The sequence below is a fragment of the Pecten maximus genome, chromosome 10, assembly GCF_902652985.1.
Source record: "Pecten maximus chromosome 10, xPecMax1.1, whole genome shotgun sequence".
In the NCBI taxonomy this organism is placed as follows: Eukaryota; Metazoa; Mollusca; class Bivalvia; order Pectinida; family Pectinidae; genus Pecten; species Pecten maximus.
In genome coordinates this window covers 20,016,356-20,032,311 of record NC_047024.1, presented here as the reverse complement: position 1 = coordinate 20,032,311, position 15,956 = coordinate 20,016,356, and the positions used below count along the sequence as shown (strand labels likewise).

Below are 15,956 nucleotides of genomic sequence, written 5' to 3'. Positions count from 1 at the left end.
CCCAGGTGGCAACATCAAACACAACTAGACTGTTCACAACGCATCGGTATGAACTATTTTCTTCCGTGTAGTGATTTTTTCTTCAATTGCCTACCTTCTTCCAAACGTTTGGCCTCATTTTGTATGTCCCCTCATTTTCTCTCTTCTATCAATATTACCGAAATCATTATATTTATCCCTTGTTTTGTCATCTGCTAACGTTTTTGACACCAATTTTGGATCATTGCTAATCTTTTGACAATCTTTTCATATCATATTCTAATTTGTAATTGTGCCATTTGCTGTCTTGAATAATATAGCCGGGTTGCTATTTTTGATTCTCAATGTTCTTTTACACAAGGATTGAAAAACATATTTCAAAATATGTGGCTTTCATAATTTTCTTATTCTTGATTACTCGTAGAGATTTTTGAACCAAAGAACCCTATTGGGCCCCACCCCACCCTCCTATCCCCAACAGGAACTGCATTGATAAAAAATATCTTTATGATTAATTCAAATAAGTCTCGTCTTAATGACCGTCTTGTGCTGAAAAGGGGATATCAAATGATGACCCCTCAACTCGATGCTGCCAGCCCGTGTCGTTTTGTGTTTCTAATGAAGGCGAGGAACGGGCCGGTCTGTGCTGACGTGGATGTGTCCTTAGCTAAGACACTTTACCTCTGGATAGCATGCGACGGGCCTCTAGTATGTTGTACAGTGAGGTAGTCACCAACTACTACAAGGAGACTCCGCCTCGAAAGGACACTGGTTGTTCACGGGGTGATAAACCCAACAAGCAACCTAGTCAACTCTATCGGTCAAGCCCAACCATTAAATGTTGGAAGTGACACATTTTATTTGAGTAATGTACAATCACATATTGATCAAATGATAATATTGGTCAAATTATTAATCAAATCCCCCTTTTTCATCCTACCTTCGTTGTTGTGAATACCCAGGTATACGTGGTAGTGTGATATTTTTATCGCCGTTTTTACATTTGTATCACTGTCTGCAGTGATGCATGGCTAATTTGTCACGTGTTTGATATGATATGCATGACTGCGTCGATGATGGGTTTTAAGGGAAGGTTTTGTGGTTTTGTGGGCACGATCCTGGAGTTACTAGTGTACGTAATTATACATGCATAGATCAATAAACATCAACATTGTTATTCCAAACCTAATATTGTTATATCAAACCTATTGTTATTTCAAATAAACATGCATTGTTGTAGAAACACACAACGGGATAGAGTTGCGCGGCTCTCTTATTTCACAGACAAGTATATAAAATAAATAAAAGTGTAACACCTAAGACAACATATACATAAATTATTTTGAGGATCAAAATAGTGTATTGAGTAGGCCTATTTCAGCCCAGTCTACAAGCGAGAAATTTTAACAGACGGCGCAGTCGGCATACTAAGGTCAGATTATAAATTGACCGGTGTAGCCATAGGGGCTTGGCACGATTTTCCAAATGATGGTCCATATATATGTATTATAGTGTCATACATATATATATATATGGACCATCATTTGGAAAATCGTGTCAAGCCCCTGCGGGTGTAGCGGCCTCTTTATGTTATCGGAGTATCCATATATTATACAACTAAGCGGTTCACTAATTGAGAATAAAAGGTAAAACGGCGCCCCATACCTACAACTTATATATCCATGCCCCTCGTCCAAGAATGAAGCGTCAAACATTTTTTATCACTTTTAAGTTGTTTGTTCATCAATTATTAATTAGGCATATACGATGTCTTTCAAGCTCCGTTAGATATTTCAATGCGGTGTGTTGTAGCCTATCGGAAGGAAATTGTATAGATCGAGGAGAGAACATGTAACTGTTTTCCTTCTTACAGTATAGTGTAATATTGATGGCACGCTGCCTAATTCCGAGCAGATCAATTAGAGTTACCTCCCATGAATTGACAATGTCGCCAAGGACGCCATGTGCCCCTTCCGTGTTCCGTGTTCTGCAGGTATCCGAGAATGCGATTCTGTTGAGACCAGTTGTTTTATTTTACCAATGATGTCTCCATTAATGTAAGCAATGTTTTAAAATTTCAGCCGCGAAAAGTTAGCACAAAAGTAGAACTGTATCTGTTCAGTCACAGGGACACGTTACAATAATAATGTATGTATAAAATATATGGGGGGTCGATACAAACATAACCTGTGAACTAACCTAAAGTTAGTCTTGCCCTAAAATTATGGCGACCTCTTCCTCTCAATCACAGGGACACGTTACAATAATAATGTATGTATAAAATATATGGGGGGTCGATACAAACATAACACGTGTTATGTTTATATCGACCCCCCATATATTTTATACATACATTATTATTGTAACGTGTCCCTGTGTCTCAATTCAAGCATGCCATGCTACTACTAGGCTAAAAGGAAATCCCTGCTAGCACCTGCTAGTCTGTGCTAGTAATAAGGTGACATGTACTAAATAACACCCTGATTTTTTATACTACATATCTCAATTTTCTGTCAGAATTTCAAATGCCTACATGTGCCTGTGGTCAGAGTGAGATCAATGGTGAATTAAGTTATTCAAATTAATTTAACAGATTTGGACATTAAACATTACCTGTTAAATATCTAAGAATCTGTATTTTTGTCTTTTCAGATGCATGTAAGAATCTTCGAACAGAAGTGATGATGAAAATTCAAAGATGCATCACTTTTGGGACAATTTCAAGTCAAACACACCTGCTATAAGATGATATATTGTATTTGAATTTGTCAGAATGAAATGCAAAATATTAAGCAGTAAATGATTTGCATCACAGTCATACTGAACGGAAAGCTCATCTAAAATCTTACTATGATGGCCGAAGGAGCATCAGAGAAATCATCCATCACTGTGGAAGATGTACAAGACAAGATACTGGATAGTGATGGCGAGGCTATCAGTCAGATTCATCATTCTGCCTTAAGGAATGGACTTTCTACTTTTCTCCATGAGGGTCAGTTCTGTGATGTGACGCTGGTGACCAAACATCAGCGATTTCCATGCCACAGGATTATCCTTAGCACTTTTTCTTCATTCTTTAAATCTATGTTCACGATTGGAATGAAAGAAAGTGAGCAAGAGGAAATCAAGTTGGATGTTTTTGAAGATAACCTCATCAGAAAAATGCTCCATTTTGTCTACAATGGCAAAGTGACAAGTGTAAGCGACACATTTGATTTGTTACCATTGGCAGTATATTTCCAGATTGAGTCCTTGCAGGCGATTTGTGAAGAAACATTAAGCAAAGCAGTTAGTCTTGATAATGTGTGCAATTTATGGAAAACATCAGTGGAAGATTTTCCTCAGCTTACAAAGCTACAGAACACATGTCAAAGATATGTCCTTCAAAACTTTTGTAAGTTTACAAAAACATCAGACTTTCTTGAACTCAAAAGCCAAGACTTGATATTCCTCATTTCTCATCAAAACTTACATGCAAGTTCAGAAGAATTTGTTTGTTCAGCTGTGACTAATTGGTTTCAACACAATCTAACTAAAAGAAAGGAATTTTTGTTTGAAGTTTTCTGCCATGTTCATTTCCCTTTGTTGAGAATGCAATTCATTGAGGAATCTTTTCCTTTCTTAAAGGAAACAGCATTACAAAGTATAATGAATGAAACCAGATTATTTTCAGAAAATCCTGGCATTCAAGCTAATTTTGACTCTGTGCGATGCGACTTCAGACCCTGTTATGAACGTGAAAGAGTGCTCGTAGTATTAGGTTATTTTGAGAATTATTCGCACAGCGAGGAATTTTGGTGTTATCATTATGGGGATAAGACATGGCAATTACTCATTCCTCCAGAACAGCAAACAGCAGGCTACCAGACCTGTACTTACACTCAATCACGTCTGCTCCTGACTGGAGGAAATGACTTTCTGCAGTACGACGGCACAAAGAATAACTGGACTCCACTACCCTGTTTGGACGAGGCAAGGCAACACCATTGTATGGCAGTAGTGAGGGAGAATGTGTATGTTCTTGGTGGATATCGAGAGGAAGACTCCTGGGGGAGCAACAGTAGCATGGATACGACAAGGTCTGTTTTGATGTTTGCTTTCTCCTCTGGTGTAGATGGCGACTGGATAGAATGTGGTTTTCTGTGTTTCCCCGTCGCCAAGGCAGCAGTGGCCGTTTCGGACAAAAACATTTACCTCTTCAGTGGCATCTGTTATGAAGATCCAAACAGTATATATGACTTTGTACAGTGTTTTGATACAAATACAAACCAATGTACAGTAATAGAAACTGTCCTACCACTTGGGCAAATAGGACAAAGTTTTAACTGGTTGCATGCATATGGATATGGAGACAACATATACCTAACAAATGCCCGAAAAGTATGGAGATTTTACGGTGAGAGCGGAGAGAATGGTGGGAGGTATCTTGAGGAAATACACACCTTTGAGAGAGAAGGATGTCTAGCAGGATTTATATCTAGAGCACAGTCTCTGTATTTCCTGGGAACGATGGTTAGGGATTCCGACTCGGTGAATTCCGTTCTTACCAAAGGTATAGCAGAGTTGAAACTCTCCACGAAGGAGGTAGAAACTCTTGTGGACAAAGCTTTGTTCCTACCAAGTAGCTGTCAATGTCACAACCTCACAATCTCTAAAAACATCATTGACAGTAGACAGTCCAGTTTCTTATGGTGATCAATGATAATCAACATATTCCTGTCCTCAAAGATAAACCTTGGATCATCCATAAATCAAACAGTTTTCTTAGCATAATATTGTTTCTTATTTCTCATTGTAAAATATTAAGATTTGAAACTGTTTTACCTAAATTTGAAAATAACATTTTAAATCAAGAGTTTTTTTTGTAAATTTTTGATTTTGGTACATATATGTATATGTAATGTACCAGGTAATTTAATGTCAAAGACTCTTTTCATGTCTTTTCTGGAAAAAATAAATATTAACTCTGAGGATATGACACGTGTATCTTTATGATATAGTCCTCTAACTAGGGGAAAAAATGGTGGAGAGTTTATCAAATTATTGATTAGCACTAATTGGTGAATAGATCAATTATTGGAATTGGAATTCCATGCGAAAATAAAGATACAATGAAACTAGAAAATGAACAAAATTTTTTGTTTTTATTTATCTGTCGCGGGTCGACATTCTAGGTCGAGTACCAGGTGATCAACATGTGGAGCATATGATTTGACATGTTCAATGTGAATAATGTTAGCTGTCCATAAACAATTATCATTGCGGACCTGGGTGCACAACTGTGATATTTTCTGGGCTACATCCTCAGCCCAGAGATGCCAGTCTCCTTTACTGATTTCAGTTGCAGACCGTTGATTGATTTTTTTATTTTTACACGAACATATTTTTTTCAAAGATGGAAAACCTTGATTAGAAGTTCCAGAAGCTATCACAGTCGTTTCTCCGACATTGTCTTGGTTTTTGGAAGTATTATCACAGGATAGATTGTTTTTGTCGCGTTCACATTTCACAGTACACTGACTGGCATCATCACAAATATCACTGTTACAGAATTTTTTCTTCCTGTTGTTTGCTTTTCCTTCAGATTCTGCCATATTTAATTCTTTCTTTGAAGAATCCTTGTTGACATTGAATGCAACGCTTTTATCTTGAGTTAAATCATCAATATCTGTACTGCCTTTCAAACTGACATGATTTGCATTTCCATATTTCAAACATATTGAAGAATCAGATTTGTCTATAGTATCTCCATGGTTACCAATGTCTGTGTTACTGGGATGCTTGGAAGTGACATTACTATGGATATGAAGAAAGCCTCCAGAAGACCTCAGAGCTCTACAGGCCACCGGCCATCCCTCCTCAGACGAGGGTATTAATCCTAGGTTGACCCGGTCAGCAATATTCCTTGGACAAGTCTGTTATGAAAAGAAATCAATTTGATATTAGCACTTTATCTCGGACATAATCATTTTATCTCGGATATCATACTTTTTTAAGAATTGAAACAAAGTTGTTAACCATGGAATAATTGAAAAAAGTTAATAATGTTTATTAATTGGAAATGGTACCAAATGTTATACAGATTTATACTTGTATTTTCCTTATTATGATCTTTCCTAACTTTAGGTCATCACTAAACTGTGAGGTAGAATTTTGTAAAAGCTTTCTTTACAGATTTTTGTTCACTTTTATTCACTTTTTCATTGATTTCTCAGCCCTAAGATTTATTTTGTTCACTTTTCAAAGTAAACCATAGAGCTGAGAAATAAATGAAATAGTCAACAAAAATCTGAATGGAAAGCAATTTTGTTGATTTTCTTAATGTCATCAGTATATCGCATTTAGAAAATTGATAAGTAATAAATAATTGATAAGTCTTTATTAGCACCAACTGAAATTCGTTGATTTTTCACAAAAGGGTGTTCTATCTTCATAAAAATTATCAATGATAGGAGGTCAAACATATATACATAAAGATAATCAATTTAGTAATATCGACAGTACAGACTAGTAAATTATTAATTTTTTAACGCAATTGGACTCTTTCTCACATATATATACGGTAGGCCTATATAATAAAATATAACTTCAGAACAAATCTGTTGATATCCCAAGCACTTTCTCAGCTGTTCAAAATGCTACTCTTCCCTAGTGCTCTTAGCATTTGAACAGCTGCAAAAGAGCTAGGGTTATCAATTTATTTATTTTGAAATTATTTATTTTTTAAACCCTTCCACAAGGACTTTTCAACTTTATTTCCTAATGAACAGCTCATTAATTATACAAACATATAATTGGGAGCATATTGCATCTATAATTTCACGTAGAAAACATTGAGAGAAATATTTACTTACTATACAGAACAAATTTTAATTTACAAACATTAATTTGAGAATTAATGAAAAACTTACCTGTTTATTGTCTCCTTGATGTATGGTACACCTATCAAATACATGGTTCAGTACGAGAGTTTTCTTTAGGGCTTCTACAGCATCAGGATTCCACTCGCAGGCATGGACATGTTCAGCCTTGGCATGGACCAAATAAGGCAATGTGAAGTAACCAATCCCTGAGAAGGAAACAGAACAGTCTAGTTTGTTAAATATATGGTTCTGATCAATGTTTAAAGAATTTATAGAACAATTAGCTACCTTTTCAAATAACAATATGACATGGGGGCGTTTTTTTTTTGTTTTTTTTTTAAGAAGAAGCTGTTTGAAAATTTCATTACCCCTAGGACCTTACATGAAGAAAAAAATAATTTATTTCAGTCAGCTGGTCATATATTTTCACCTGTAGTGACCTTGTATAAGTACTTGTTAAGATTTTCACCTGTAGTGACCTTGTACAAGTACTTGTTAAGATTTACACCCGTATTGACCTTGTACAAGTACTTGTTAACAAACAGCCAACAACAGATGCAGAAATGTTAATTTGGTGATACTTTATTCGCTATGATGAGTCAACTTAATTTGGTTTATGAATATGTTTATTTAGGTATATTAAATACCTTTATTTAGCAGTTTTTGTTTCGGTGAAAGTCTGGATGGAATAAAGAAATACTACAACGTACCTGCATAAAGATCTACGACAGTTTCTCCTGCACAGTTGAAACCTGCTACCCTTAATTTCTCGGTGATGTTGCCAGCACTGAACATACACTTAGTTATGTCATAGGTGTACCTGTAACAAAATGTTCTACAGGTAAATTGTGCTGAATATGATTCCAGACGTACCACTTAAGGTGGCTCCACACACTGCTACTAGTGTTTTTAAACATTGAACAAGAGGTCCATATGACCTGCATTGCTTACCTGGATACAACAAACTCACAGGAATCGTGCGAACTTTGTTGTTAATGCAAATTTCGTAACAAGCATTTCCACCTTCATGGATGTTGTATCGTACCATACAGTGCTGTTCATCTATGTATGTGTATTAATCAGCAAATATTTGTTCGTGAAAATATATCTGAGTGTATTCAGATTTTGGTTTTGATAGGAAAATGTGAGAAAAAAAGTCTTAGCATGTATTTAAAAACATACTCTTTCCATAGATTTAAAAATCATGATCTTTGCAGTGTACACCATTGAAGTAAATAGAGGATATTGAATGGTTTCCCGTTCAATGTAACATATATTTCACGAGTATGACAGAATATCAAAATGTGGAAGGTTTGACTTCGACTGTACCTGATACTGTTATCCACATGTTCCACCCATCCACTTTCACCGAGCAACAGAACCACTTGTGGAGACCGGTAACCATTAGAGCTTATGGTTCCCTTCTGTGCTAATCTGGAGCATCCAAGACTTGTAGCTACAGCCTCCCATAGTCTAGCTCCTAAACCTTGTAACAGATTAAACATTGAACATCATTCTCACCACATAACTGAAAATAACAAAAGTGTTAAATTGAATATAACTGTATTTAATAATTTTATTAAAAACAAAATAAAATAAAATCTAATGATGGCTCAAAATGTTACCGCATTTTATCAATGTGCCACAAGTGGTGCTACATTTGATCAAGGAGCCACAAGCAGTGCCACATCTTATCAAGGAGCCACAAATGGTGCCACATCTTATCAAGGAGCCACAACTGTACCACATCTAATGAAAGAGCCACAAATGGTTCCACATCTGATCAAGGAGCCACAAATGGTGCCATATTTTATCAAGGAACCACAAACAGCTCTACATCTGATCAAGGAGCTATATATGGTGCCACATCTGATCAAGTCAAACATCTGATCAAGGAGCCACAAATGGTGCCACATCTGATCAAGGAGCCACATATGGGGTCGCTTCTGATCAAGTAAAACATCTGATCAAGGTGCCATAAATTTGAGAGCTTAAGAAGTTAAGTCTTTTCCCAGGGCAAATAAATTTAAATACTACACCAGGAAAAAAGTATAGTTGAGATATTATGTTACAGAAGCGGTAATCTCATTCTATTGATTTTTACACTGAAAGCATTCTGGTAAATTGTGATTTTTCTGTTTTCTATGGCAAGAATTGGGTGTTTGTCGCAGATCTATTTTCAATATGCGCTAAAAAACTTTGAGTCTGACAAAACAAAATTGTTGACAGTGCTTGAATGTTACCTTGCCAAGCATGCTGAGTAAAAAAGTTGACTGGAAACACAATCAGATCACCATGTCTTTCCCAGTGGGTTGGAATATCCTTCAAAAGTGTCGAAAAATCTACATCATCTTTTCCTAAGAGATCACAGATTGAGGCAACCAAAGAATCATATGGTGTTCGTGCTAAGGCACTTTTTGACAAGGGTAATTTCCAACTTTCCTTTTCAATAGTAATACCAATTTTACAAAGAGCTTCAACTACAGGCTCCAAATTCCCTGATTCTTTCAAAGGTATTGCGATTCTTCCTTCAGAAATTTTCTTCAATCTTCGCCTGTTGTCAAATATTTTGTTGTCTTCTAAGATTTGTCTGAAATCAGAATTAAAACGTCACATTCATATATAGTTTTATTGGTAAAAAAGTATAGTCAGTAGTTTTTTTTATCTTGCTATGCACTCCAGTTACAAAACGATTTTTTGTGAAATTCATTGAGGGCTGGTTTAAATCAGATTCATGAAAATAGGATTTTAACGAGGTCAACATTTCTGAAAAACTTTGAAAAAAATTGTTCAGAAGGCTGCCAGGAAAAATAAGTTTGGTAGACTGAGAAATCTTGTGTTATTAATAGAAATTAAAAATTCTAGCTCACTGCAGACGGTTGGTGGTTTTCCTCAACCAGACCAATTGGCATATTCAGGTTATGTAGATTTGAAAAAAAATAAGTCAGTTAAAGAACACATTTGGCACCTTTGACCATGAAATTACAAGTATGTAAATGTGGTTGTGCATTAAACAGACTTTGGCTGCCCTTCTGAGACATTCCAGCATATTTACAGCAAAATATCATGATCCTAGGCCTCTTGGTTATACAAAAACTGATCATTTAAAGATTACGCTAAAATACATTTTCCAGTTCATGAATATAGGTAAAATTTAATTCATTTCAATACACTTCATATTTCTATATGAAAAACGTGATAAGATTTCTCGACCAACCAACCATACCAAAAAAAAATGTTAAAAGGGAATAGTTGAAGCTAGACCGATGGACGGATATATACTACTCCTATAGCATAAGAGGCAAAAGTATCTCCCCGTCTAAAATCTCTAACATTGTTGGAGTAGGATAGATATAGGCCTACCACAGGTGGATAAAGAAAATCTTTTGAATTCGTGTCACAATTATTATATTAAGTGACCTGTTATGGACAATTTTTGACTCTTGTGATCAATGACAGACAATGATCAAGAACTGAATTAGTCCAGTTTCTGAAGTCATAACATTCCAGTGTATGAACATACGATAGTATATAATAAATCATATAGTGTAGTAAAATGAATATAGCGCTCTTGCAGTCTTGGACACACGATACGACATTTTGACAGTTGCATGGCCTATGTCCTCCTAAATATAGTTGACAGTATATCTTATCCAGTGAGTATTAATCATCGAGAAGAGCGAACTGTTGTTTATGTGCCCACCTTACTTTCTGTGCATCCCTTGCATGGGATATCACAACATTATCGTTCTTTCCCTCGTTGAAATTTTCTAAGCACCAGGGCGCGGCCATTTTGAATCTCGTATGTTCTCGTTGTCAGCGAGACACAAAACGAGAAGAAACCGGCGACATTTTGTTTTGCGTCCGAGAGACTTTTGGCGAAGCTAAAATATTTCCTAAATATTTGATCATCTCAAAATGTCAAGTCAAATCCAGAGCTTGCAGAAACAGTTGGGACAGCTTCGTCTTGAGGCTAATGTACAACGAATCCCAGTTTCGCAAGCGATTGAGGAGTAAGTGAAAATTCCGTCACAAAATAGCAGGAAACGATCGATCTAATAACTAATTTGATTATCGTTCAAGACAATGGATGTCTACTGTACATATTTAATGGGCCAAGCGTGTTTTTGTGTATTCTGTTTGATAAAAAATAATGGTTTTGTTTTCTCTAAGTTGCAAATTATGTGTTTCTCTTGAGCATCTTTGTGATGTAGATGCTTGTGGCTCATTATAATTCGTTTGCTTTGTTCATCTTTGGTGAAAAGGGGCGTGGTATATAACATGGCACTGTGGGTACTGTCACAGTGGTTCTATCAACAAGAATAGATAACAATCCATATGAGTATACCCTGTATGCTCTGTGATTATATGAAAGTTATGTTCCACTTCAATGAAAGCGAATTAATTAAGTTACAATAATATAACATGAATGCATAAAATATTCTAAAGTCTTTTCATGGTTATTTTTCAAATTGAAGAATAATTTACCTACTGCTTTTATCCTTATTTTGTTCTGCATGAAATCACATCTAAAATAGCTTATCAAGCACTTATAAGAGCCTCATCAGTCAATATTATCAGCATGTATTTATTGGTTGAAATTAGTTAAATACAATTTAATGTATTATATATATATTATTTTATTAAATGCGATAGCGTCAACTTTTGGAAGGAGAGTCCATAAAGGGGCTGGGCCATATAAATATAGCTTTAGCTACGTAAATTTAGGTAATATCCTTTTAGAACAAAGGATGCCCGAACTTCGAGAGCAGGAGATGGCTGATTGAAATTGACTACAATCTTTCTTCAATGTTTTTTGCTTATTTTATAGATATCTACAATCTTAAAATGCATCTTATGAATGTGCATATATACTCGAAGTTTAAATGACTATATTGATGAAATATACAGATTAATTTTCATCATAAGCCCTAATACATTAGCACATTGTTTTTCTGTGTGCAGTATATGGTATACACATCTATATATGTGCAGTATATGGTATACACATCTATATATGTGTAGTGTATATTATGATAATATTATTACATATTGAACTACTGTGTGATATATAATTTAGAATGTAGATTAGCAACTCGGGAATGTCATTTATAGATACAAGAATCAATTGGGTAGCTTGGATTTCCAAGTGAATTATTCATGTATACGTACTTAATTAATAATTCAACGAGACTAGCAATCCGCCACCACTTATCTCTGTGAGCTGTCAAATATCTATGGTGATGATGTATAAATGTCAAATATTTATTCGTTATGATTTCAGAATTATGAATTACACAAACCAGCATGCCCCAGAAGATGGCTTGGTGAATGGAGTGATACAGTCTGTGAATCCATTCAGAGACCAAAAAAGTTGCATAATAGTCTGATTTAGGTAAAGTTGAATCAAAATGTCTTTTGTGGATGAATGATTAAACCTTATTTAGTCCATTTCACTTGGCACAGGCTACTGTTTATTATCATACTTCTCGTCAAATTCAAATTTAATCCTTGTATTTATGCCAAAATTAGGGAAATATATAGTATTTCAATATTAAAAAATATTTGGATTATTATTTTTTTATCAGAGGGCACCAGGTGTACAATTTGGTGTAGATGCTATTTCCAAGATTTATATCTTCTCTTTCCGAGTGTTTGTCTATTAGAAAAGTGGTTGCCAAAATTAATTTACGAAATCCATGAGAACAAACTGAATTGACTTAAATATAAAAGTTAAAACTTGAATATAAATCACATAAAAAATGAAGATTAAGAATAGTTAATTCGTGAATTATGTTGATGATGATGCTTTTTCCTTTCGTAGATAATCCTGTAATGCCGATCATCCGTAGTATCAAGATCTCCAAAAAAAGGAAATGAAAGGATCTGCAACTGAAGGACCAAAATTGGGCATCGTGCAACATTTATGTTTAAAAGAAAAACATTTTTGACAACACTCTTTTTTATATCGAGCACAATTTATAATTTGTTAAAACTACAATTTCTTAAGTGGAACTGTCGGAAAATGAATTTCATGAAAAGGTCTTGAAAAACTTCTACAATAAGACTATTATCTTTTTAAATCATTTATTGTATTTAAATTTTCAATCTCATATTCTTTTGTTTTTTCAACCATTTAATGACTATCTTCTTTACAATGTGAGATATATATGCTGCTCAGATCCTGTTGGTCTTGCTAGTGTTTTTACAATGAGATTTTGAATATTTTTTAACGCCTTAGATTATTCTGCTTGAATTGGATACATCTTGTTATTTTATATATATATATCTATATCTAGCTATAGCAAGTATCTGAAACTGAAATCTCAGTCAGTAACCTTTGATAGACTATTTTCTTACAAGAAATTCTAAATTGATATCACTAGGATGTAATACAGTAATAACACAGCACACTGCATATATATTGAAACCTCACGGGACAAATGTTATATAATATAAATCTAATTTCCAGTTATCCTGACCTTATCAATACAGGTAAACTCTTCATGTTGCAAGTTTTGACCTTTTGACCCAGCTGACCGACTGAGAGTTTGGATAATTGAAAGCTCGCATATATATATTGTAGAATTCTTAACTGCTTTTTGAAAATTTATATCACACTTCATGTTTTTAGGAGTGAATCAATGATTTGACCAGTAAGGACTAACAAACTAACATATATATATCACATCAGAGTACTTAATAGTTTGATCCATATTAAATCATCCCACCTGGATCGACCAAACTTCAATTGTATATCTTGTTCTTAAGGACACGATTTGAACAGTGATGCATGGAATTTTCTAAATTGGCAAATTATGTTTAAATATTCAGAATGAAGAGGGTTGAGGAGGAGGGTTTTCTGTATTGGAAATATAGTGTGTATGGAATACAACTTTTAGCATCAAGAAGATTACATTTCGTAATAAAAGTACTGCAGAAAAAACTACAGGCATGCGTAGCATGTTAAATTATCACTATTTAATATGAACACTGTTGGAGATTTAAAAAAAAAAATAGAAATGTTTTAATAGTAAATTTCTGTATTTTGAAACTTCATTGGGTGAAAAATATTGCTGACTGGAATAACAACGCTATACAATGTATATGCATTAAAATTGTTCAATGTTGACATTTGGAAGATTTAAATTATTTCATAACTTATCATGACCACAATTCAGATCATATAATGTATTCAAGTAGCAGTAGTGTCTGTCTCGTAACGTTTCTATAGTACATGTATTAAAAAAACAGTATTTTAATACAAAGATTTAGAACTGTTTACATTTGAATACCTCTGATAAAAGTATTTGTAGTCTTCATTCATTTGCTTTCTAGGCTAAAATTTGAATACGTAGTTATGTTTTGTTGTGTAAACTGCATCATGTTTTAAATTTAATATGTGTTTTACTGTGGATAATGTATATTTGTTTTAGTACAATAATAAAACAATGAAAAATACATTTTAGTTCACATTCATTCTTCAATGCACCGAGGGCTATTCAAGTAATGGCTTTTCCAAAATTATCTTTGTGGGAGGAGTTGGGGGCACTTTAATTAAAATTTGGTGGGTTTTTGGAGTAAAATGCCGTTTTTCTAGTATTCCTTTTACTAAAAGTGTTTTCATGGTTGGTGGGGTGTCTGAAAAACTGCCTCCCACACAGATAATTTTGGAACAGCCATAATATATCTTATAAGGAGATTACAGAAACTAATTAAAATTTCATATTTGCATTGTGGGCCTGGGGGGAAATGTGGCTGATTATGGTACATTATATCTTTTAATTAAACTACTTCTGTTCGTGGCCACTGTTTGATAAACTTGGAGTAGCCCTGATTTGTGAAACTTCAATGCATTTCTTAACTAATTTACACTGCACTGTACCAGGGCCCAGTTTCCCAAAAAAAAGCTCCTTAGGAAAATTTTTATTTTTTTCCACTGGGAAAGAATTCATTGGATCAAAAGAAGAAAAAAATTGTTAAGGAATTTCAATTCTGTGATGCTTTCCTATGAAAACTTTTAAGTTAAGAAATATGATGAAACTGGGGCTCAATGAAGGTAAACAAAGGCATGTCATTGGGTCAGATGTCAAAACATTTTATGGAATAACTGCCTGGGAATGACAAAGTCTATTGTGATGAAATTTATGTAATCACTTATGAAGTTCCTGATATAAGTCAAAGTGAATAGGAACATCCTCAACAGGTCAAATTTAAGACGGCTAATGTTACTGCCGGTGTTGTTTTCCTTGTGCACACAAAGTCTCGGGCTGACAACCTCCTTATCTACAGAAGGAATATTGTAAGAAAGACATTCCTTTTCAGGGTACAGGGGCTGGACACATTCCTACAACTGAGTCATAAATGTGTACAAGATCCTGTGTTTCAGGGTAGCTACAGCAGTTGGGCAAAACCTGAATAAGAGTGTTGAAAGATTTTAAATAACTATTAATATGGCCAAAAAGTGCCTATGGATCCATCGAGAGGAAAGTCTAATATTGGATTTCCACATTATGGCTCCTAGCATCACAGAGTCCTAAAAGGCAGCTGTTTATTGATGTAATTTCATATTAATTATTTGGCTTAATCACAGTAAAACAGGCTTTACACATATTTCTGATCATTACAAGGTATATTAAAAATCCCTGAATTTGGCACGACCCAATTCATTAGCTCACCTGGTCCAAAGTAGCTTATGTCATGGTGCAGCTTGTCATCCAGTCTGTTCAGCGTCAACATTTCCATTTCAACAACACACTACCCACGACTCCCAGAACCATGATATTTGGTTTCTTTTATGAGGTCTGCAAAAGCTTGAGAAAAGAAATGACTTTGACCCATATTCAAAGTCACAGGGGTCAAATATCTTAAAACCTTTGAGCAACTTCTCACTAATCAAGACTGTCAGATAAAGTTTGCAAAAGGAAATGACCTTTACCCATATTTAAGGTCGCAGAGGTCAATTTTGTTAAAACCTTTAAATTACTACTTCTCACTAACCAAAAGACCAAATATAATATTTGGTCAATGGACCCTTTTTTATAACCTACAATAATCTATTTCCTCTTCCCATGAAATCTGTTTATGTTCATGTACTTTGTGTCGGTCCAAATG

General features: G+C 34.7%; 2 protein-coding genes and 1 long non-coding RNA gene across 4 annotated transcripts; 2 read left to right on the top strand and 1 right to left on the bottom strand.

The window, feature by feature from the left end:
- Positions 1 to 1,900: 1,900 nt before the first annotated feature.
- On the top strand, positions 1,901 to 5,099 carry LOC117335741 (kelch-like protein 5). The gene is made up of 2 exons (XM_033895918.1): positions 1,901 to 2,036; positions 2,632 to 5,099. Exon 2 carries the CDS (start codon positions 2,830 to 2,832, stop codon positions 4,672 to 4,674), a length of 1,845 nt encoding a protein of 614 aa, XP_033751809.1. The 5' UTR covers positions 1,901 to 2,036; positions 2,632 to 2,829; the 3' UTR covers positions 4,675 to 5,099.
- A 2-nt stretch (positions 5,100 to 5,101) lies between these two features.
- Positions 5,102 to 10,668, bottom strand: LOC117335742 (tRNA wybutosine-synthesizing protein 2 homolog). Of its 2 annotated transcripts, none has more exons than XM_033895919.1 (6): positions 10,546 to 10,668; positions 9,086 to 9,432; positions 8,172 to 8,328; positions 7,553 to 7,662; positions 6,891 to 7,048; positions 5,102 to 5,894 (listed from the first exon to the last, which is right to left on the bottom strand). In XM_033895919.1, the coding sequence occupies exons 1-6, from the start codon at positions 10,632 to 10,634 to the stop codon at positions 5,124 to 5,126; spliced, it is 1,632 nt and encodes a 543-aa protein (XP_033751810.1). In that variant the 5' UTR covers positions 10,635 to 10,668; the 3' UTR covers positions 5,102 to 5,123. The 2 variants fall into 2 exon arrangements, with proteins under 2 accessions (XP_033751810.1, XP_033751812.1); XM_033895921.1 differs by having other exon boundaries at positions 10,551 to 10,637.
- LOC117335743 lies at positions 10,661 to 14,105 on the top strand. Its single transcript, XR_004534485.1, has 3 exons — positions 10,661 to 10,855; positions 12,127 to 12,237; positions 12,667 to 14,105. It is a non-coding gene; the product is annotated as an uncharacterized LOC117335743 (long non-coding RNA).
- Positions 14,106 to 15,956: the final 1,851 nt, after the last annotated feature.